Below are 21,765 nucleotides of genomic sequence, written 5' to 3'. Positions count from 1 at the left end.
AAAAGAAAAAGAAAAAGAAAAAAAGAAAAGTATACACTAAAACGCTACTGGTGCCTAACAGTGGCGATCTTTAGGTGATGAAATTACAAATGGTCCTTATTTTCTTTAGATATTTCTGCATTGTTTGAATTGTTGCAGTATTATTCCATTTAGAGGGAGAGAAATGAGTGAGTCCACCACAATAGTGATTCTTACTCCGTTCAATGGACCGAATGTTTGTTCTCCCTACAAAAAAAAAAAAATCATTTGTTGAAATCACAACCCCCAATGTGATAGTATTTGGAGGCTGGGCTTTTAGGAGGTGATTAGGTGATGAGGGTGGAGCCCTCACGAACGGGATTAGTGCCCTTCTAAAAGGGACCCCAAAGACTTTTCTTGCTCTCATCCATCCATGTGAGGATGCCATGAGAAGCCAGCCATTTGCAACCCAGGAGAGGGCCCTCTCTGGAGCCCGACCATGCTGGAACCCTGATCTTGGAATTCCCAGCCTCCAGAATGGTGAGAAAGGAACGCCTGCTGTCCATGAGCCAGCCAGTCTACCGCACTTTGTCACAATGGCCTGAACTGCCTAAGACTCTCTGTGGTAATGGCGATGATGCTGAGTTAAATCTGATTCCAGAAAACAGGCTGAAGACAAACAAGAAAGTCTGTGCAAAAGAATACCTCTTAGGTCACGAGTTCGAGACCAGCCTGGCCAACATGGTGAAACCCCGTCTCTACTAAAAATACAAAAGTTAGCTGGGCGTGGTGGTGGGTGCCTGTAATCCCAGCTACTCGGGAGGCTGAGGCCAGAGAATCACGTGAAGCCGGGGAGGCGGAGATTGCAGTGAGCCGAGATCGCATCATTGCATTCCAGCCTGGGCAACGGAGCGAAACTCCATCTTGGGGGGGGAAAAAACCTCTTGCTTGCTAGGAGAAGGGTCATGAAAATGACCCTTTCGCAAGAAGTATTTTCTCTAGAGGTGGACTTATCAAAGGGGTCTGAGGTAGACGTGAGGGGTGGCCAAGTGTCTGAGAAGAACTGAGGCTGAATACAGATCCTGTCCTGTACCACACACCCAGAACAGGCACAGACAAAACTTCAGTCCATTGCACACAGTAAGAATCACTATTGTTATGGATTCATTTCTCTCTCTCTAAATGGAATAATCCTCATTGCAACAATTCAAGCAATGCAGAAATGTCTAAAGAAAATAAAGATCGTCTGTAATTTCATCACCTAAAGACAGCTGCTGTTGGGTACTAGTTGCATTTTAGTGTACACTTTTCATCTTAAGATGGGATTACATCTTGATAAACCCATTGTAAGTTGAAAATATTATAAGCATGCATGTGTATCATGCAACCAGAGGCAAAAACAGGCATTTTGGATAAAGGAAGACCCTAATAGTGGAAGAAGTCAGATATCAGAGAACCAATCAAGGGTCAGGGAGAAAAACGTGAATCAGGGAGATGACTCTCTTCAAATTACATCTCAATGCACAGTGTCTGCTCCACTTCGAGAGGCCTCTTGCTGGTGAGTTACATGTGCAACCTGCAAGGAGGTACCTGTACGATTCTAAGAATGGTATGGATAAATGGGAACCTTCAGATGCTGCTGGTAAGAATGGAAAACGGTGCAGCCACACCCTGGAGGTTCCTTAAATGATTAAACATAGAGTTATCATAGGACCCCGCAATTCCACTCGTAGGAGCGTACCCAAGAGCAATGCAAACTCACATCCACACAGAAACTTGTGCATGAAAGTTCACGGCAGCACTGTCCACAAAAGCCAACAGGTGGAAACAACAAACAGGCCCAGCAGTGGATAAAGGAAACGTGGCATAGCCACACGAGGAACTCCTATTGGCAAAAAAAAAATGAAATACCGATGTGTGCTACAACGTGAACTTTGAAAGCATTGTGCTAAAAGAAAGACGCCAGACACAAAATAGACACACGCACTTTTCACATGAAAGTCTAGAATAGGAAGCCTATAGAGACAGAAAGCAGATTAGTCATTAGTTGCTCAGGGCTCGATGAGGGGAGGGTGCAGAGATTAGGGCGGTGATCACTAAAGGGCATGGGATTTCTCTTTTTTGAAACCACAAAATGTTCTTTTTTTTTTTTTTTTTTTTGACAGAGTCTCACTCTGTCTCCCAGGCTGGAGTGCTATGGCACAATCTCAGCTCACTGCAAGCTCTGCCTCCCAGGTTCAAGTGATTCTCCTGCCTCAGCCTCTGAGTAGCTGGGATTACAGATGCGCACCACCATGCCTGGATAATTTTTTATTTCAGTAGAGATGGGATTTCACTATGTTGGCAAGGGTCACGAACTCTTGACCTCAAGTGACCCACCCGCCTCGGCCTCCCAAAGTGCTGGGATTACAGGTGTGGGCCACCGCGCCCGGCCGACGCCACAGAAGGGTTCTAAATTAGACACTGGTGCTGGTTGCACAGATCTGTGAATGTGCCAACAAGCACTGGCTTATATGCTTTGAATGTGTGGATTGTATGGTCTTGAATTCCATCTCAGTAAAGCTGTTTAAAAATACAAGATTCTAAGATTAACCCAGATCTGTGTGTGCAGGCTGTGCAGATATGGCAGCCAGCAAATTGCCAGCCCCATATGACGGGTCCACTGAGGTTTGGGCCAAGCCCTCCCCATATGAACACACATCACCGTTCGCAGGATTTGCTTGTATCTGACTTTCTAACTTGATCTGACATTCCCATCCTAAAAACAAGACAATACAGATGGTCCCCGGCTTCGATGGTTCCACTTAGGATTTTTCAACTTTACGATGGGTTTATTGGGATATTAAATGCATTTTAAACTCACAATATTTTTGACTTATGAATAGTTTATCAGGATGTAGCTCCATCCTAAGCCAAAGAACATCTGTACATAGATGCTTTGGCTATTCAGTTAAAACATAGTAATGTCAAGCCAAAAACAAGAGACAATAAAACAAACCAAAACTACCCACCTCTACACTCTATGAAAACATCATGTTATGATCTGCTGTGGATTGTTCCAATATGTACGTGAACTACCAAATGCAGAAACTGGCATCATAAACCTGTTTCTGGGAGGGTATGTGGACTGACCTCATAGCCGGCTGTGAAGGCAGCCAGCCTCGAAAGAGACTGCTTCCCTGAGCCCCCTACCCCGACCAGCAGGGCGTGGCCACGGTCCATGCGGATGATACGGTGCACCCGGGTTAAATGCTCCAGAGCGTCGTCGAAGAGAACCAAGTTCATTTTGGTGTTGCTTTCATTATACTCTTCAAGAATTTCCTGCATTAAAAAAAAAAAAAAAAGAAGTTAAAACCCAGCACGGTAGGTTTTACAATCTATCCATCTGATAAAGGGCTAATATCCAGAACCTACAAAGAACTCAAACAAATTTACAAGAAAAAAACAACGCAACAACCCCATCACAAAGTGGGCAAAGGATATGAACAGACACTTCTCAAAAGAAGACATTTATGCAGCCAACAGGCACATGAAAAAATGCCCATCATCACTCACCATCAGAGAAATGCCAATCAAAACCACAATGAGATACCATCTCACACCAGTTAGAATGGCCATCATTAAAAAGTCAGGAAACAACAGGTGCTGGAGAGGATGTGGAGAAACAGGAACACTTTTACACTGTTGGTGGGACTGCAAACTAGTTCAGCCATTGTGGAAGACAGTGTGGCGATTCCTCAAGGATCTAGAACTATTAATACCATTTGACCCAGCGATCCCATTACTGGGCATATACCCAAAGGATTATAAATCATGCTGCTATAAAGACACATGCACACGTATGTTTATTGTGGCACTATCACAATAGCAAAGACTTGGGACCCACCCAAATGTCCATCAGTGATAGACTGGATTAAGAAAATGTGGCACATATACACCATTGAATACTATGCAGCCATAAAAAAGGATGAGTTCATGTCCTTTGTAGGGACATGGATGAAGCTGGAAACCATCATTCTCAGCAAACTATCACAAGGACAAAAAACCAGATACCACATGTTCTCACTCATAGGTGGGAACTGAACAATGAGACACAGGAAGGGGAACATCACACACCGGGGCCTGTTGTGGGGTGGGGGTGGGGGGAGGTATAGCATTAGGAGATATACCTAATGTAAATGACAAGTTAATGGGTACAGCACACCAATATGGCACACGTATACATATGTAACAAACCTGCACGTTGTGCACATGTACCCTAGAACTTAAAGTATAATCATTTTTTAAAAATAGAATTTAAAACCCAGCACGGTGGCTCATGCCTGTAATCCTAGCACTTTGGGAGGCTGAGGAGGGAGGATAACTTGAGCCCAGGAGTTCGAGACCAACCTGGGCCATGGAGCAAGACTCCGTCTCTACAAAAATAAAAACAAAAACATTAGCTGGGCACGGTGATATGTGCTCATAGTCCCGGCTACTTGGGAGGCTGAGGCAGGAAGATCACTTGAGCCCAGGAGGTTGAGGCTGCAGAGAGCCGTGATTATACCACTGCACTGTGGCCTGGGTGACAGAGAGAGACCCTGTCTCTACGTAAATAAATAAATAAATAATGTCTTAAAGGATCACTGGATTTTAAGAGACAGACTCCCTCCTTTTGTCCAGAGGAGATTAAGAATGGAAGAAAGATTTTTCTGAACATCTACAGTAGTTAAAATAATTAAACTGTTTGGGTCTCCGAGATTAATCTAGCTTTCACAATCAAGATTTCCATCTGCTGGGCTCTGACTGGCCAGCGGCGACCCAAAGCAGGCAACAAGGCTCATCTCATGAATTAAATGAAAATGAATATCAGGGAGTCAAACAAGTGGTTCCCAAACCTGGCTGTGCACTAGAATCGGGGACCCTCCATGGACCCAGCACAGCAAATCTCACGGGGTGGCCCCAGGAGTCTGTTTAACAATTTCCTAACGTCACTACCAAGCATGCTGGATGTGGGAACCACTGGACCAGACACAAGTCCGCATTTCAAGCCCTCAGACAGAGCCACAGGTGTTAGGCTCCTGGGCACCCACGCAATGTTCAGCTCCCGCTTGGCCCATGCTCAGGAGAAAGTGAGCCCACGGACAAGGTGGGGCTCATCCCCACCTGGAACAGAGCCTTGGCCGCCTCGTAGTCCTGGATGTCTTCATAAATGCGTGGTTCTCCCTCGTGCAGAGCCATCCGGAAGTCTCCAAACAATATGGGATCCCTCATCACCACCTCCATGTCATCGTTAAAATGTTCCGTAACCAAATCACCTACGTGCTGTTGTACCTTGAAACAGAAGCCCACTTAAGGACCCGAACTCAACAACAGTACACGAGCTAAAACTTGTTAGGAACAGAGGATACGCTATTATTATCTAAAATCATTTGCATTCTATTTTTTTTTTCAGTTGCCGCAAGGCGCTTAATAACCAGCCCACCCTCCTTTGCCCCATTGACCTCTCGTGCCTATTTTCCTGCAATTCGTGTCCTATAAAAAAAACACTTTTGGCGCTTGTTTATTTTCCTGAGAAGAATTTTCTGGCTGAGTTTTGCACTTGCTGGTGCACGGGAAGTACTGACCAGCTGCTTGTCTGTTTCACTGATCAGCCGGTCGTGGAAGACTCGCAGACATTCATTCCTCCAGACTCTCACCATCTGGGCCACCGTCTGGAATCTGCAGAATGGAAGGGACAAAAGTCAGCCAGGAAGTCACCTGCAGGATACCAGGGCTGACGGCTGTGACATTCAGATAGACACACAGGGCGCAACAAAAGCCCAACATTTCTCCAGTCCTGCCCCCCTAGTCTCATGTTAATGAAATCTAACCAGAGAATCCAACAGAAGCTAATAAAGTCAAGTCGTCATCCGTAGCTTATCTTACTGTAGGAAAGAACAGTAGTAGTGGCCGACACCTCCTTTTTCTAAGAGCCAACTCCATCTGGCCTCAGTTCTAGAACTTTCCCTGCATTCTAGCAAAGAACCGTCACTCCACCTGAAACACCTGGAGCTGCCCTCTCCTGACCGCCCCTGACATTCTACATGTTTCAAGGCACCAAAGAGCAGGATACATGAAAAATTCTCAACTCATTCTTCAGTATCTTCTGGATTCATAATATGAATCCACATAACTGGACTATGCTTGCAAATCCACAGAGACTAAAGTAGGCATTCATGTGAAGGTATAAGCCTAGTTTTAATGGGGAATTTCCCTATGCCGTGACTTAAATCCTTTCTGTCCTCTGCTTACTTCTCACAAAGACACACATCCTATAACCAACCAGCAACGACTGAGTTATGTGAGCAAACGGCTCCAGGCAGGCAAATTCCAACTTCAGAACTGAAAATGAGAGGTCAGCAACATAGTCCTGCCCAAGGGGTGTGATAGGCCTGCCCACACTTCTGCTTCTCTTGGTTCTACCTGTTTCAATTCAAAGGCTTACAAAGCATCAAGCCTTAAGCCAAGCATTGGTCTCTCTTCTTCAACATAAGCAAAGACATTGGGTAATTAATTCATACAATGATTCATCAAATCCATCGATAAGCCCTCTGTCTTAAAAGAATAAGAAAACCATCATACCTGTGGGGCATATTTTAGTAAGATAAACCAAACTCACCGCTCCGGGTTAGTGAGGACAAGACCATTAAAAACCCGTGAGAGATCTCGAAGGTTGAAGATGTAATGGAACTTCGAAGGAGTGGGAGGTAGGTCTTGCACAATAATTTTGTAAAGTGCTAGCGTGCAGAATGTCAGCTTGCCACTCACAGCCACAATGCTTTCATGAAACGTCTGAAAAATTCAAAGATACCCCCCCAACAGACAAATGTCCTTCAGTAGATGGATGGATAAACAAAACATGGCAGAGCCGTACAACGGAATATTACTGAGCTATAGAAAGGAATGAAGTTGACCACGCACAGTGGCTCACGCCTGTAATCCCAGCACTTTGGGAGGCCAAGATGGGCAGATCACCTGAGGTCAGGAGTTCAAGGCCAGCCTGACCAACATGGTAAAACCTTGTCTCTACTAAAAATACAAACATTAGCTGGGTATGGTGGCGTGCACCTGTAATCCCAGCTACGTGGGAGGCTGAGGCAGGAGAATCTCTTGAACCCAGGAGGCAGAGGTTGCAGTGAGCTGAGATCACGCCATTGCACTTCAGCCTGGGTGACAGAGGGAGACTCCGTCTCACAAAAACAAAACAAAACAAACCAGGAATGAAGCATTGACAGACAGACACTGCAGCACGGATGACCCTCGAGAACATGATGTGGAGTGAAGCAAGCCAGGCACAGAAAGTCACGTGCTTTATGACTCTATTTACATGAAATACCCAACATGGAAAACTCCATGGAGACAAAAGGTAGATTAATGGTTCCTGGGAATGAGAGGTGGGATGGGAGTAAGTGCTAATGCGTATGGGTTTCCTTCCGGGGTGATGAAAATGTTCCGGAGTTAGACGGTACCGATGGTTGCATGACACTGTGAATGGACTAAATGCCACCGAATTGTATACTTTAAAATGACTATAATAACTAATTTTGTGTTATGTGATTATTATTATTTTTTGAGATGGGGTCTTGCTCTGTTTCCCAGGCTGGAGTGCAGTGGCATGATCACAGCTTACTGCAGCCTCTACCTCTTGGGCTCAAGTGATCCTCCCATCTCAGCCTCCCTTGTAGCTGGGACTACAGGACACTACTATACTTGGCTAATTGTTTAGTATTTTTTGTAGAGACAGGGTTTCACCACATTGCCCAGGCTGGTCTCAAATTGCTGGGATCAAGTGATCCACTCTCCTTAGCCTCCCAAAGTGCTGGGATACAGGTGTGAGCCACCATGCCCAGCCATTATGTGAATTTTACTACTTACTTTTTATTTTTACTTTTTTTATTATTTTATTTATTTATTTTAGATTGAGACTCTGTTGCCCATGCTGGAGTGCAATGGCACAATCTTGGTTCACTGAAGCCTTCACCTCCCAGGTTCAAACAATTCTCCTGCCTCATCCTCCCAAGTAGCTGGGACAACAGGTGCCCACTACCACACCCAGCTAATTTTTGTATTTTTAGTAGAGATGGGGGTCTGCCATGTTGACCAGGCTGGTCTTGAACTCCTGACCTCAAATGATCCACCTGCCTCAACCTCCCAGAGTGCTGGGATTACAGGCCTGAGCCACTGTACCTGGCCTGATTTGTTTGTATTGCTCTAGATTTTCACACTAACAAGTCAACATGATGTGAAACCAAAGCCCCCAACCAGCCCTCAGTGGGAGTTTTGACTAGCACAGACCTCACAGTTTTGAAAGCAAATGTCTTCAGGTAGGGCATGAATGGGCCAGGTGCTCATAGTTCCTACTGGTCATGCCTGGCCACTCCACACCTTTATCTCAGCCACCTGGCCCCTGGAGCCTCCGAGTGTGCAGACCCCACTTTAGCAGGGAAACGCCAGATCAGAAGATGGTTGTTTAAATGAATAGGTTCCATTTGGAGGAGCCAAGTAAACCATAATAATAACAGCAGTAACTAGTAACTAATGAGTAGCTGCTATGCACTAGGCAGTGTGCACTAGGCAACCTTTACACACATTTTCTCTCCTTTCATCCTCCCAAAACCCAGTGAGGTGGGGACCGTCATGATCTCCCCACTCCAAATGAGAACGAGGTTAGGAGAGTTCAAGGGACCTGATCCCGGAGCAGAAGGGGACTGACTCCAGGGCCTCAGCCTGCTAGTTGATTCTTCGCTGTCACTCACTGTGGCATGAGCACCTCAGGGCCACATCAGGACTCCCACGAGCCCAAGGCACTTTTGCCTCCATGGACCCCTTCCTTCATAAAAACACATTACAATTACATTTTATAATGACATTGCATAAAGATGATTTTTTTCTTCTGATTTTGAAAGAAATTAAAACATTTTCATAGGCCCTTGAAAGTATTGAGGGCCCTAGGCTTTGACCCTGCTGTGCCTAATGGGAAAGTCAGCCCTGCGTATGTTTCCTCCCAACACAAGGTCTTCCGGTTTAGACTTCTAATTAAAATCAAGTTACCGAGGTATGGCCTTTCAGGATGGAGGAATAAATTAAATGCAGAGACTCCTCTGAAGGAAACGGCATGTTGAAGACACTGAATAGTGAAATAAATCTTGGGTCAACTTCATTGCGGCCTCCTCCGGCTTTTCCCATTGCAGCGATAAAGCCAAGGTCTCGAATGCTTTTACAGTTCAGCTCCTTCCCACGGTCATATAAGTAGCCTTTTTCCAACAGCAGCTTCAGCAAGGCAATTGGCTGCTGCGTGCCATATTCATCCACCTTGATTTTTATAAAAAAGAAAAGAGAATAGTAGTATCACAAAGCGGGAGTCAGAGAGGCCTTGGCTGACCATCCTAACTCAAGCTCATTTCTCCCGTCCCTCTCCAGGGCACCTTGGTTTCAGTTTCACAAGGCTTCTCAAAGGTTGCAACTGTATATATCCATCTATGATTGTGTTTTTTGAAGTTTGTCTCCCTTACGATACTATGGCTTCATGAGGGCAGGAACTGCATAGGTGTTGACTACACAGCACCAGTCTCATAGGAAGAGCTGAATAAATATATGTTAATTCAATTAATGAACAGATGGATAGATGGATGGATGGGTGGATGGATGGACAGACAGATGAATGGACAAATGGATGGATGGGCAGATGGATGGATAGGCAGATGGACAGATGGACAGACAAGAAGTCAACAGTGCAGTCCCACCCGGGGGTGTGATATGCCTGTCAACACATCGACACTTCCGCTTCTCTTGGTTTCACCTGTTTCAACTCAGGGGCTTACAAAGCATCAAGCCTTAAGCCAAGCATTTGTCCCTTTCTTCATTTAACATAAGCAAAGACATTGGGTAATTAATTCATACACTGATAATGACAGACAGATTGGCCCATCCATTGAATGGACAGATGGATGGACAGATGGATAGATGGATGGATGGATGGATGGATGGATGGATGGACAGATAGATGGATAGATGGATGGATGGAGATGGATGGATGGATGGATGGATGGATGGATGGATGGATGGATGGATGATGGATGGATGGACGGATGGAGATGGATGGATGGATGGATGGATGCATGGATGGATGGACAGGTGAATGAACAGACGGGTAGATGGATAAATGGACAGCTAGATGGAAAAACAGACAGATGGGCAAAGAGAAGAATAGATGGATAGATGAATAAATATATGAGGGAATGGACGGATGGATGGTTGGATGGATGAACAGACAGGTAGGTAAATAACAGATAGGTGGACGAAAAAACAGACACATGGATGGATGAAGGGAAGAATAGACTGATAGATGAATGAACATATGGATGGATGGATGGATGGATGGTTGGATGGATGAATGGATGGATTCTGGCTTTGCATACAGTCCTTCTGGAAATAGACTTTCAGAAAAAAAATGGTTCTATGAAATAATGTAAATTTTAATTCTAGCATGCTAAGAAAACTTTGTACTTCTCAGGCTCTGTCCCCAGAAACATACTCATAAGGCAGCCAAAGTTTTTCTTCCTTGAAAAGTCCAGCGGAATTCTTGGGAAGTATCTGCCCTGATGCCTCCCGTGTACACGGGGCCAACATCAGTATTATTAATTTAAAGAAGAGCTCCTTTAGAAACTACTTCCTCAAATACATACTGAATTTAGTTCAAAGGCTGCCGGCTACCTGCTTCCCTCCTCTAAGAAACTAGGGAACGTGATCAGTCAGGGCAAGGTCACTCTGTGTAAGAACAGCATCCCAGGCACATTCTGCCCTAGACTGGCTCCCTGCAGCCTGAGCCCTGCAGACATTGCACAGAGGTAAATACCAATGTTCTCATACTCACTTCTAACACACACACACCCATGCAAACACAAGCACTGTCTTGACCCATCCCTCCATCTGCTTGAGCATCTAACTACCCTTGGCATATTCATGTCATCCATGAACACCAGCAGGCGTTTTCCCATGGGCGGGCCGTAAGTATCTTTGGTTCGCTTTTCCACATTTGCTTCTAAATTTCTTTGGATATCCATGGACGTGGTGCGGGAGGAGAAGTTGACCATTAACACAATCTGAAGCAGAAAGAGATGATGTGAAAAGCCAGCCTTTTCTTCAGGGTAGCAGCAGTAAACATTTGCATACAAGCTAGCAACTGTTTTGCAAATCCCTCTGAACTAACTTTTTAATAACCCAGTGTGAGTCTGTGCTTCATTATTTTCTAAGTGCTAAAGCAAGAGTTCCCCTTTCCTTTCAGCAGATCGTATGAGTCAATAGCGAATTGTCACATGTGAGCCTTGGGGACAATGTGACATAGAAGAGAGTAGACTGAGGGTCTTGTTTCTGCACAGTTCTAGCAAGGCGACTTCCAAAAAGTCATTCAACCTTTCAGAGCCTTGTTCTTCTCACTTGTAAGATGATTGTAATGACATCTTTTTGGACTACTTCATAGAGCAATTGCATCGTATGAGATGCAATATCCAACAGTATTTTCAATATGACAATATTCAAACATAAATCACTATCATGCTGGCTGTATCTAAACGGGTCAAAGACAGCATGAACAAGTGGTTCAGGCTTTGGGACTAACTGCAGGTGGGAAGGGTGAGGCAAGCCCCCTGGATGCTCACGCATGTGTCCTCAGCCCTCCTGCCATGCTTAGGCTGGCGAGAGCTCCTTGAGTAGTGGTTCTCACACTTAACTAATTATGCATCAGCTCCACCTGCAGGGCATGTGCCACACACCTTGCTGGGCTCCATTTCCCAGAGTTTCCAATTTGGTAGTTCAGGGCGCTTTTTGCTTTTTTTATTTTTAGGAGATAGGGTCTTGCTCTGTTGCCCCGGCTGGAGTGCAGTGATGTGCGATCATAGCTCACTGCAGCCGTAATTCCCAGCCTCAGGTGATCCTTCTTCATCAGCCTCTTGAGTAGCTGGGACTACCAGGCACAAACCACCATGCCTGGCGGTCTGGGATCTTTTTTTTTTTTTGAGACAGAGTCTCGCTCTGTCACCCAGGCTGGAGTCCAGTGGCGCAATCTTGGCTCACTGCAAGCTCCACCTCCCGGGTTCACGCCATTCTCCTGCCTCAGCCTCCCGAGTAGCTGGGACTACAGGCACCCGCCACCATGCCCAGCTAATTTTTTTGCATTTTTAGTAGAGACAGAGTTTCACGTGTTACCCAGGATGATCTTGATCTCCTGACCTCGTGATCCACCTGCCTCGGCCTCCCAAAGTGCTGGGATTACAGGTGTGAGCCACCACGCCCGGCCTCTGGGATCTTTTAAACAAGTATCCAGTGATGCTGAGGCGGCCAGTCTGGGGACCATACTTTGAGAACGAACCTCTGCCTTCCATAACCCTCTCCATGTAGGGCACCCAAAGTGCAGGTGCACACAAGCTGAACGTGTTGAAGCTGAATGTGTGCCTTGCTAAAGCGACTGTGTTCAGGTGCACCTGGCTGGGCTGATGAGCACCAGCTGCAGAGCCCTGGGGGAGGGGTGTTGTGACGGAGGCTCCCAAATGCGGCATCCTAGTGCCTGACTCCACAAACCCGTAGGTCCCCCTGGCTGTAAACCCCGCCATGCTCCCTGTGCACATCTCCATGTTTATCCCACCACTGCCTGCGAATCCCTACAGAACAGATCTTCACAGCTTGTTCACTTCCCTTGTCCTGTGCACCCCGCAAACTCCATGCTGGGTACATATCTGACCCCCTACAAATTGGACACGTAACTGGCTGAAGGAAGGAAAGGAAACACTTGAAAAGTTTTAGAAACCCAAAAATGATGGTGAATAATGTGACAGCCAGCCTCTAAGACAGCCCCAGATCCTCCTTGCCTCCAGGTGTGCACTCCCTGGTGCAGGCCCCTCCCACACTGTATCAGGGTGTATAGGGTGGATTCTGTCTCCCCCATAGATTAGGGCAGAAGGGAGGGTATGTGACTTCCAAGGCCAGGTCATAAAAGACATCATAGCATCTGCTTTGCCACCTGTCTTAAGCACTCACTCTGGAGGAAGCCAGCTACCATGTTGAGTACACCCAAGCCATCTCTGGAGAGGGCCCCATGGTGAGGAATGGAGGCCTCCAGCCTTCAGCCATCTCACATGAGGATCTCAGATGAGGATCCACCAGCTCTAGCCAGGCCTCCAGATGTCTACAGCCCTGGCCAACAGCTTGACTGCAATCCCATGAGAGCCTGAGCTAGAAGCCCTCAGGGAAGCCACTCCCACATTCTTGAGCCACGGAAACTGAGATCACAGTGTTTGTTTTATGAAGCTGCTATGCGCTGGAGTAATTTGTTACACAGCAATAGATAACTCATATGAATAATGACTTACGTTAGTTTCTTCACTCAGATTTTTGAGGAAATTCTGGGTAGTGGCTGTCTTAGAAGTGCCAGATTCACCAACAAAAATAACAGGTTGCTTAATTTTAACCATTTGTTCCAATATCCAGGTAGACCGAGTGGTATCCACTGTGTGAACTAAAATAGATATTAACAACAGGGGCATCTCAGCAGCTCCAGTAGGGTGAGCACTGGGGGCAACGTGGAGTTGTCCTAGAACCCCACAGATCCCATAAAAAACAGCAGCAAAGGCCAAGACATGGCCTCAGAAACAGTCACCCATTTAAGTGTATAATTTATTGACTTTGGCACAGTTCTACAGCAGTGCGATCCTCACCACAGTCCAGGTTTAGAACACCTAAGCTGTTTTTAAGATGCAATTCTGACTTATACACAGGATATTAAAAACACAGCTTCTCTGTTGCTGACATCACTCAGACCCCTGCGGGATTTAATTTCCTGACCAACACCTTCCTCTGAAGAGACAGTGAAACCACAGCATCACGTGTGGCTCCCTCCTGCACTGGCATGTTTTCATCCTGATGGACTCCTGAGAAAACAGGGACATCCCACTCTACAAGCTCAATGGACCAAAGTCAGACACATGCTTTGTGAAATTATTCAGCCCATATTTTATCTAAACAGCCAGAGGGATGCATTCCAAACGTGGCTCAGTATATAAACGCCCATGGCACACAGCTTTTCAAGTGAGCGCCCTTTATAAAACACTGCCTCATTCCTTGCCGTTTGGTCCCCACCCAGACAGCTCTGCGGACTGAAGATGAGCCTAGGGAAAGGCAAGGGGAGGTGAAACAGCATTTCATCCACCTGTGCGGATCAGCCTGCTGGGGAAAGAGCCACGGAAGATACTCAGAGCCAATAGCTGACAAAAATACCAAAGGGGCCACCCTCTGTGCCCAGGAGGGCCCACGGCTCACCCTCTTCAATTCTTCTCTACCAGCTCTCTGCGTGGGACTTAGAGGACCACAGGAGCCATGGGATCTTCTCTGCCTCCTCCTAGAGTGAGGATCACACACTCCTAAACCCAGGAACAAGGATTTGACTATGACTTACCCAGGATGTCGATAAATTTCCTCTCGGGGGCATGAATATACTCTGGAACTAATTTACTCCATGGGACCCACTGATTCCGTTTGTTATCAAAATGAAAGTCATACAAGGTTGGAAGTTGACCTGCAGGAAATAATGGTTGATTTCACTTGAATCATAAACATGGAAATGTAAAACCAGTTCTGGCACATGCTTGAAATGAACTAATGTTGCATGTATCGCACGGAGGCCATAGTAAGTACTTCAATGCTGCTCCTTTACTGGACAGATATCAAGTACCTTGAACTAATGCTACTCTTCACTGGACACATACCAAGTATTTGGAGCTTATGCTTCTTGTTCACGGGATAGTCACTAAAGTGACTTGTGCGCTGGTCAGGCACTTTCTGAGTATTTTCAACTAACGCTTCCCATTCACTGGACATACACTTCCCTGCGAATACAATAGCGAAGCAGACAGCCCTGGTCCCTACCCTTGCAGTTGTTGGAGGGCCAGGTGGGGGACAGATACAGGCAAGAAGTGGCCATTTCAGTATGGAGCCGTAAGTGCTGCAGCGGGAGATGTGCAGGAACAGCGGACAACGCGGGAAGGCAGCAACCCAGGCGGGGCAGGGGAGAGACGCAAGCTGCGGGTGCCCGGGTAATCATCATCGCCTCCAACCAGGCCATGCAAGGCTTTACTTGAGCGTGTCTAAGAGTTGACAGGATGGTAGAGAGGGGGAGACTGAAGATGAGAGAGAGAGACTCAGATGGAACGAGGAGCCTGGGAAGGAGGAAGGGGCTGGGTTGGCCTTGGCTGGGGTGGAGTGGGGGTGTCCTCCTCCACTGTAAAAGGAGAAGGCTGAAGACAGGAGCTGTGGGCTTTTCCACTGGAAGGAGAGATTCCTATCAGCTTCTGCTGTTCCTGTTGAAGGAGGAAGAAAGATCAGCTGCGGAGAGAGGGGAGGGGCAGGGTGGAGATGTGGGGAAAAGGCCCAACGCTCCTTTGGAGCCAGGAGTGAGGGTGCCAGCTGGGGACTGGGATTTATGGAGACATTTGTCTTTGTGGCTGCGTGGTCTTCTCCCTGTCAGCCCCTAGAGAGGCCCAGAAGACAGACTTGGGGTTTTCTCAGAGGGATTCAACAGGACAATTAGGCATTTGGGGGTCTCAGGCAAGAGTGACTGAAGTGAAGGCCACCAGCCAAGGAAGTGAGGATGCAGGGAAGGGGCAAGTATGGGTGCTTGAGGCGACAGCAGACACTGGGGCAACAGAGTGGCCATCCCCACAAGGCCAAACAGGAGCACAGTGGCCCGAGTCACAGAGGCAGAGTGGGCGGAGAGCAGGATTCGTGACACAGACATGACAGTGCCAGAGGTCACCGTCGAGGGTGTGCTCGAGGACCTGGAGGGCTGGAGTTGTGAGCAGGTGTCAGGAAATGGGATGCCCACCGGGCCATTCAGGCCCCCAAGATGAGGGCAAATGAGGGAGGCAAGCCAGGGAAGCAGGCCAACATCGTCTCCGGGTAAGGGAATTGAAGGCGGTGGCAGCGCACAGCCAGCGTGGCCGGCGGAGCAGAAAAGCATTCCCTCAAGGGAGACTTCAGCTCTGGAAAAGTGCACTCAGACTCCCACCGAATACAGCAGGGACTTGTAAAACATCTTTGATTTGCTCCATGACTCTCCATTAGAAAGACCAGAGGTCAGTTCATTTTAAACTTTAAAAAGACCACCAGGTAAGGAGTATAAAATACAACTTCAAAAGCCATCTACATTTCAAGCCATGCTCAAATAGCAATAAGAGATGGACAAAGAAGAGTCCTAGCACTGCATACAGACCTTGGAGAATGCATCTTTTTCATCCTGTATGATTCACTGAAGATGCACATTTTTGTGCAAAAACATAAAATGTTAATTTTATGATTTCCTATGAATGATTTACAAATCCACTCTTGATTGTCTACTGTGCAAATACTCAGGAATACAGCAGATGAATTATATGGTGGAAATGGAGAGAGGTGGTTAAAAATAAAAATTAAAAAACAGATAGGGAAGCCCACAGGAGAAGAAACTCAAAGTCATGCAGAATATGAGAAGTTTAAAGAGCAAAGGAAGCAAGTGCCTGCGCTGAGGCAAGAGAAGTTGACTGTCATCCAGAAAGACCATCCAGAGGGCTTGGGCTTCTACCACAGCAGTCGATGCATTTGAACTGCTTCTGGGGTTTCCATCATGTGCTCTGACCATTGTATGTTTCTCTAAAGAAGCAAACAACCTGGAAAACTCATACTGACAGAAATATGGAAAAGCTTGTTCACTTCCTCTAGAAATTTAACCAAAGGCACTCAGAGCAGGGAAACAGGCGACACTTGGTTCCCACCTGGCAGTTCCCCAGGGTTGGCCCAAACTCCTTCTGTGTCAACAGTAGACAAAGAAGCAAGGCGTTTGATATATTCGTCAAATTTCATCCTTCCATCCTCAAGCAGGGAGGCTCCCAGAGAGCAGTAGAGAGCCTCCAGGAAGTAGCACTCCAGCAGGTCGAGGTCTTCTATGTCTCCTTCTAGTAATGCATCCAACATCTTGGCTAACTGGGTTACCTGGTTCACAGGAAAACATCTGGTTCAGCTCACACAGTCCACCCCCACAGTCCACACCCACACAGTCCATTCCAGTCATAAATCCTGGGATCCCAGGTCCCAGAGCGATGGCAGCATATGACCCATCATGCTGGTTCCGACAGATGGAACCCAGTATCTTGACTTGCACAAAAGCAAGCATGGCGCCCTCCTTGGCACTGACCAACAATGCTACTGTTTACCCTGTCTGGCATCTTCACTCCCCTTAAAACCCTACTGTGAGCCCGTCTTTAGGAAAGAATTTCTTTTTGCTAACAGCAGGGATCGTTTCTTACCATATTGAGATCTGTCTGAGGAACTATTGTCTTCAGCTTCTCTGTTTGTCTTCCATCCACTATCCCTTCCACTATCACATCCATGAGATAGGGCACATATTTCTCAAAGAGACTATTCAAATTGCATTGTTCCACCTATAAAAAAGCAGCATTCCAAAGCATTTCAAGGGTTCGTTTATTTAAATGGAAGTTAGTGGAAAGCTGTTCTTGCCCAAAGAGGATTGAGCGACATCTTCTGATGAATGATACATCTGGCAGGTGAGGAAACCCTGATAATAGTGCCCTATATTAGCAGAGAGATTTGTCCTTCACAATGTGCTTTCATCTCATCATGAAGTGTTTCATTTCGCTGCCACAGGGTCTACCATGCCCTTGGGGAGGAAGAAGGGAAGATAACAGTTCCCATTTGACAGGAAGAGGCTGATCATCTTAGAGTTCAAGTGACCACAGTCATCCAGCAAAGACTGTAAAGCAGTGAAGGCCCCCTCCCTATCAAGGCACCAATCACCACCAGGGATTGCACGGGTCCTGAGACAGCTGTCTCCCACAGGACAGTGCCTCAAATGGTTCTATCATGCTTCTTTTGTTCTGCTCTTCTCTGGCATAATTATGTCCTGGTTTCCATTCATCTCCAACCTAGTAGCCCTCCTAGAGACACACCCAGACCACCCGTGTTCCTTTGAGAGGGTGGTCACAGCATCCTAGGTGTGGTTGAGCCACAACCCAAACATGACTGTCACATCCATCTCTGCACTTTTCGCAGAAGCCTTTTGTTAAGACAACACACACTTCTGGCCAGTCATCTGTTTTGTAAATAAAGGTTTATTGGTACACAGCCATGCCCATTCATGTACAAATTTCTGGCTGTTTTCATGCCACAACAGCAGAGTTGAGTAGTTGTGAAAGAAATCATATTGCCCACACAAAGTCTCAAATATTTACTATCTACCCCTTTACAGAAAAAGTTTGTCAACCTCTGGTCTAGACCAACCAATCCAATCATTACCTATCCCACTGGCTATAAATTATCTGAAATCAAATAAGTGTGTCTGCCATGGGCCAGGCGCGGTGGCTCAAGCCTGTAATCCCAGCACTTTGGGAGGCCGAGACGGGTGGATCACGAGGTCAGGAGATCGAGACCATCCTGGCTAACACAGTGAAACCCTGTCTCTACTAAAAAATACAAAACACTAGCCGGGCGAGGTGGAGGGTGGCTGTAGTCCCAGCTACTCGGGAGGCTGAGGCAGGAGAATGGCATAAACCCGGGAGGCGGAGCTTGCAGTGAGCTGAGATCCGGCCACTGCACTCCAGCCTGGGCGACACAGCTAGACTCCGTCTCAAAACAACAACAACAAAAAAAACACTGTGTCTGCCATGTTTTCACTTAATTTGTGCTCAGGGACATGGGCAGATCAAGGACAAGGTCATCGCCTTCGACTACAAACATCCCTCTGGACTATGTTATCCAACTAGCCATCAATACTGATAACTTTAAGTTCATTTTAGAAAAAAACGTCACCTTGTTTGGTATTTGATTAACCCATTTTTCCCAGTAAGGTCTATATTTCAAGTTTTTGGGATCCACATAAACCATTCCACATCGAGAGACAGTTGCAGGGGAGGCATACTGTAAATCTCCAACCTGGAGAAATAAAGAAAATCAATCATGGCTACAGCTATATACAAGATAAACTAGATGTTTAAGGACCTTCTCTTATGGAAAGTTTTTACAACTGCATGAAATCCAAATCATACCAAAATGAACACAGCTTTCATGAGGTTTTTAACTGAACACCTGGGATTTTGATGAGATTACACACTTCTGATGTAACATCTTTTTAGTTTTTCTATAATAAAATTAATGTGAAAATATGTTGTAGAATATCTGACAAAAAATAGAAAAGTATAAAGAAGAAAGTAAGTTATCCAAATCCCACCACCTAGAAACAAATGTTGTTTTGAAGTGTTTTCCAGTCAATCTTTTTTCTTTATTATTTTTTTAACATAGTTGAGATCAGGCAGTATAAAACTTCATAAGTACACAGCTAAACCAGATATATTAACAAACCTAGCTCTCTCTACAAAAAAAATATAGTTCAGTCAGCTAATCAGATAGTAATATGTACAAATATTCCATGTACCCACCAATTTTACAGTTAGAAATGGCATTAATACTAAGTTAGAGTGAAAGCAAGTCCCAGGGCCACACCTATGAAACAAGCAGTCCATATTCTAAGCAGGAGATAGAGGGCTTTGGAGAATAGTCTCCAGGAAATAAAGGAGCTCAACAGAATACTTGATATGATACAAAGTTTTTAAAAAATGAGGTTAAGATAAAGGCAAATAGTGTGAGGAAAAAAAAAAAAAAAGGAAGGCAATTACCAACTCCAGACAAAGAAAATGGCTCTAAAAGTAAGTAAATGTAATCACAGTATATTAGTTGGTTCTTCAGTAAATATTTCTATCTTCATTATAATGTAAACATTATCTACTGTTAACCAACTTAGCAATATACTATTCTGACGTTAGTGTTATAAGCGATGAATTCTTACTTTTGTAGCAGTCAGTCGATAGATAATGTACGAACTATAAAATGTATAAAGCAAGAATATCATACTAAGCCTGTTACTTATAGACAGTAGGGTAATCATGAGAAGAAACAATTCATAAAAAGTAAAAGTAGTCACCTCTGGGATAAAGAGGGATGAGAGGAGTAAAGAACAAAGAGTTATACTCATTATAAACCCTTATGTATTGTTTGTTTTTAAATAATCATCTATATTTACTACTACTTTAATAAACATTTACATTTTTAATTACAAGAAAGACTTATGTTCAAATTTACTTTTAATCACTACTTGCCTCAAAGAGCAGGGCACAGTGTGCTTGGAGCCGGATGCGTTCCCCATTGGCCAATGTCAACAACCTGTTGTCATCCATCACAGAATTCATGTTTTCCACCCATAGAGCATCCACATCACCATCAAATAAAATATACCTGCAGTAACCAAAGAAAGGAGAGGTATGGGTCCTAGAGAGTTTCCAATTATGGAACTTGGTATAACCTTTCCATTCATGTTGAATGTCTTTTTCCCAGGGTTTTCTAGCCAGGATCTGAGACAGAGCACCCTAGCTGGCCCACAGGTTTAACTGAATGGTACATAAAAAATTGTTTGAGCCTGTAATCCCGGCACTTTGGGAGGCCGAGGTAGGCGGATCACGAGGTCAGGAGTTCGAGACCAGTCTGGCCAACATAGTGAAACCCAATCTCTACTAAAAATACAAAAAATTAGCCAGGCGTAGTGGTGTGTGCCTGTAATCCCAGCTACTCAGGAGGCTGAGGCAGGAGAATAGCATGAACCAGGAGGCAGAGGTTGAAGTGAGCTGAGATAGCAGCAACAGTGCAAGACTCCATCTCAAACAAAAAAAAAAGTTTGAGTTAGTTGCCAATATTTAAGAATGAGGGAACTTCACACAAAAATCTGAATTTCTCACTTCTTGGGCAAACTGGAAGTTCTGAGCACACAGACCTGGATTCCTTCATGGGAACAATCTGCTGATGCTGAGGAGTGGCTGCCTATGGAGACAGAAAGTGTCATAGTCCCTGCCCCTGCCACAACACCTACCTCATTCTCTCACACCTGAGGCTGAGTATCAATTGCTATTGATCACTGGTTTTAACCCCTGGTTTCCTGTGGTACAGTCAAGAGTAAAGAAAGTATTTTGGATATCCATGTGTAGTGGGTCGAATGGTACCCACCCCCCAAAAGATGTGTTCACCCAGAAGCTGTGACTGGTGACCTTGTTTGGAGAAAGGCCTTTGCAGATGTAATTAAGGATCTCAAGATGCGATCATTCTGGCTTATACAGATGAGTCCTAATCTAATGACAAATGCCCTTATAAGAGAAAAGCAGGAGGAGACATGAGACATGCAGAGGGGAAGGCCAAGACAGAGGCAAAGATTGAAATGATGTGGCCACAAGCCAAGGAACACCTGGAACCACCAGAAGCAGAAGAGGCGAGGATTTGCCCTACAGCCTTCGGAGGGAGTGCAGTCCTGCTCACACCTCTTTTTAGACTTTTGGCCTCCAGAATTGTGAGATAATAAATGTCTGTTGCTTTAAGCCACCCAGTTATTTGTTATGGCAGCCCTAGGAAGCTAACATCACCATGTAATTTGCTCCACTTCACTCATTTGTGCTACCTGTTGGGTCCCTGGGCGAATCTGAGTTTACAAGCCCTGGTTTACACACCATGCGTGCTGGCAGCATGTCTACTTCCAAGGCCTCAGGTATTCGAGTTTCGGGATGGTTTCATTTTGTGGCTATACTGGGTGACATCTCATGCAGCAAAGCCTATCTCCATAGGACAGACACTATTCTACTGTGCTGAAATGGTGGTTTGATAGTGCCTCCATTTAACTCACTGATATAAGTAGTTGGATTTTTTTTTTTTTCA

General features: G+C 45.5%; 1 protein-coding gene across 2 annotated transcripts in view; it reads right to left on the bottom strand.

Annotated features, from left to right (window-relative positions):
- DNAH10 (dynein axonemal heavy chain 10) overlaps positions 1 to 21,765 on the bottom strand; it is a 175,380-nt gene that overhangs the window by 50,674 nt on the left and 102,941 nt on the right. For both annotated transcript variants that reach the window (XM_031936393.1, XM_026457372.2), the window contains 12 exons: positions 20,169 to 20,304; positions 18,826 to 18,948; positions 17,307 to 17,441; positions 16,776 to 16,992; positions 14,426 to 14,545; positions 13,344 to 13,489; positions 10,929 to 11,081; positions 9,031 to 9,291; positions 6,599 to 6,771; positions 5,565 to 5,658; positions 5,104 to 5,271; positions 3,091 to 3,279 (listed from right to left, as the gene is read on the bottom strand). In XM_031936393.1, the coding sequence (XP_031792253.1) occupies positions 3,091 to 3,279; positions 5,104 to 5,271; positions 5,565 to 5,658; positions 6,599 to 6,771; positions 9,031 to 9,291; positions 10,929 to 11,081; positions 13,344 to 13,489; positions 14,426 to 14,545; positions 16,776 to 16,992; positions 17,307 to 17,441; positions 18,826 to 18,948; positions 20,169 to 20,304 (1,915 nt within the window). The remainder of the gene's footprint in view (positions 1 to 3,090; positions 3,280 to 5,103; positions 5,272 to 5,564; positions 5,659 to 6,598; positions 6,772 to 9,030; positions 9,292 to 10,928; positions 11,082 to 13,343; positions 13,490 to 14,425; positions 14,546 to 16,775; positions 16,993 to 17,306; positions 17,442 to 18,825; positions 18,949 to 20,168; positions 20,305 to 21,765) is intronic.

This window comes from Piliocolobus tephrosceles, chromosome 10 (assembly GCF_002776525.5).
Source record: "Piliocolobus tephrosceles isolate RC106 chromosome 10, ASM277652v3, whole genome shotgun sequence".
NCBI lineage: Eukaryota > Metazoa > Chordata > Mammalia > Primates > Cercopithecidae > Piliocolobus > Piliocolobus tephrosceles.
This window is presented reverse-complemented; position numbering and strand designations above follow the sequence as displayed.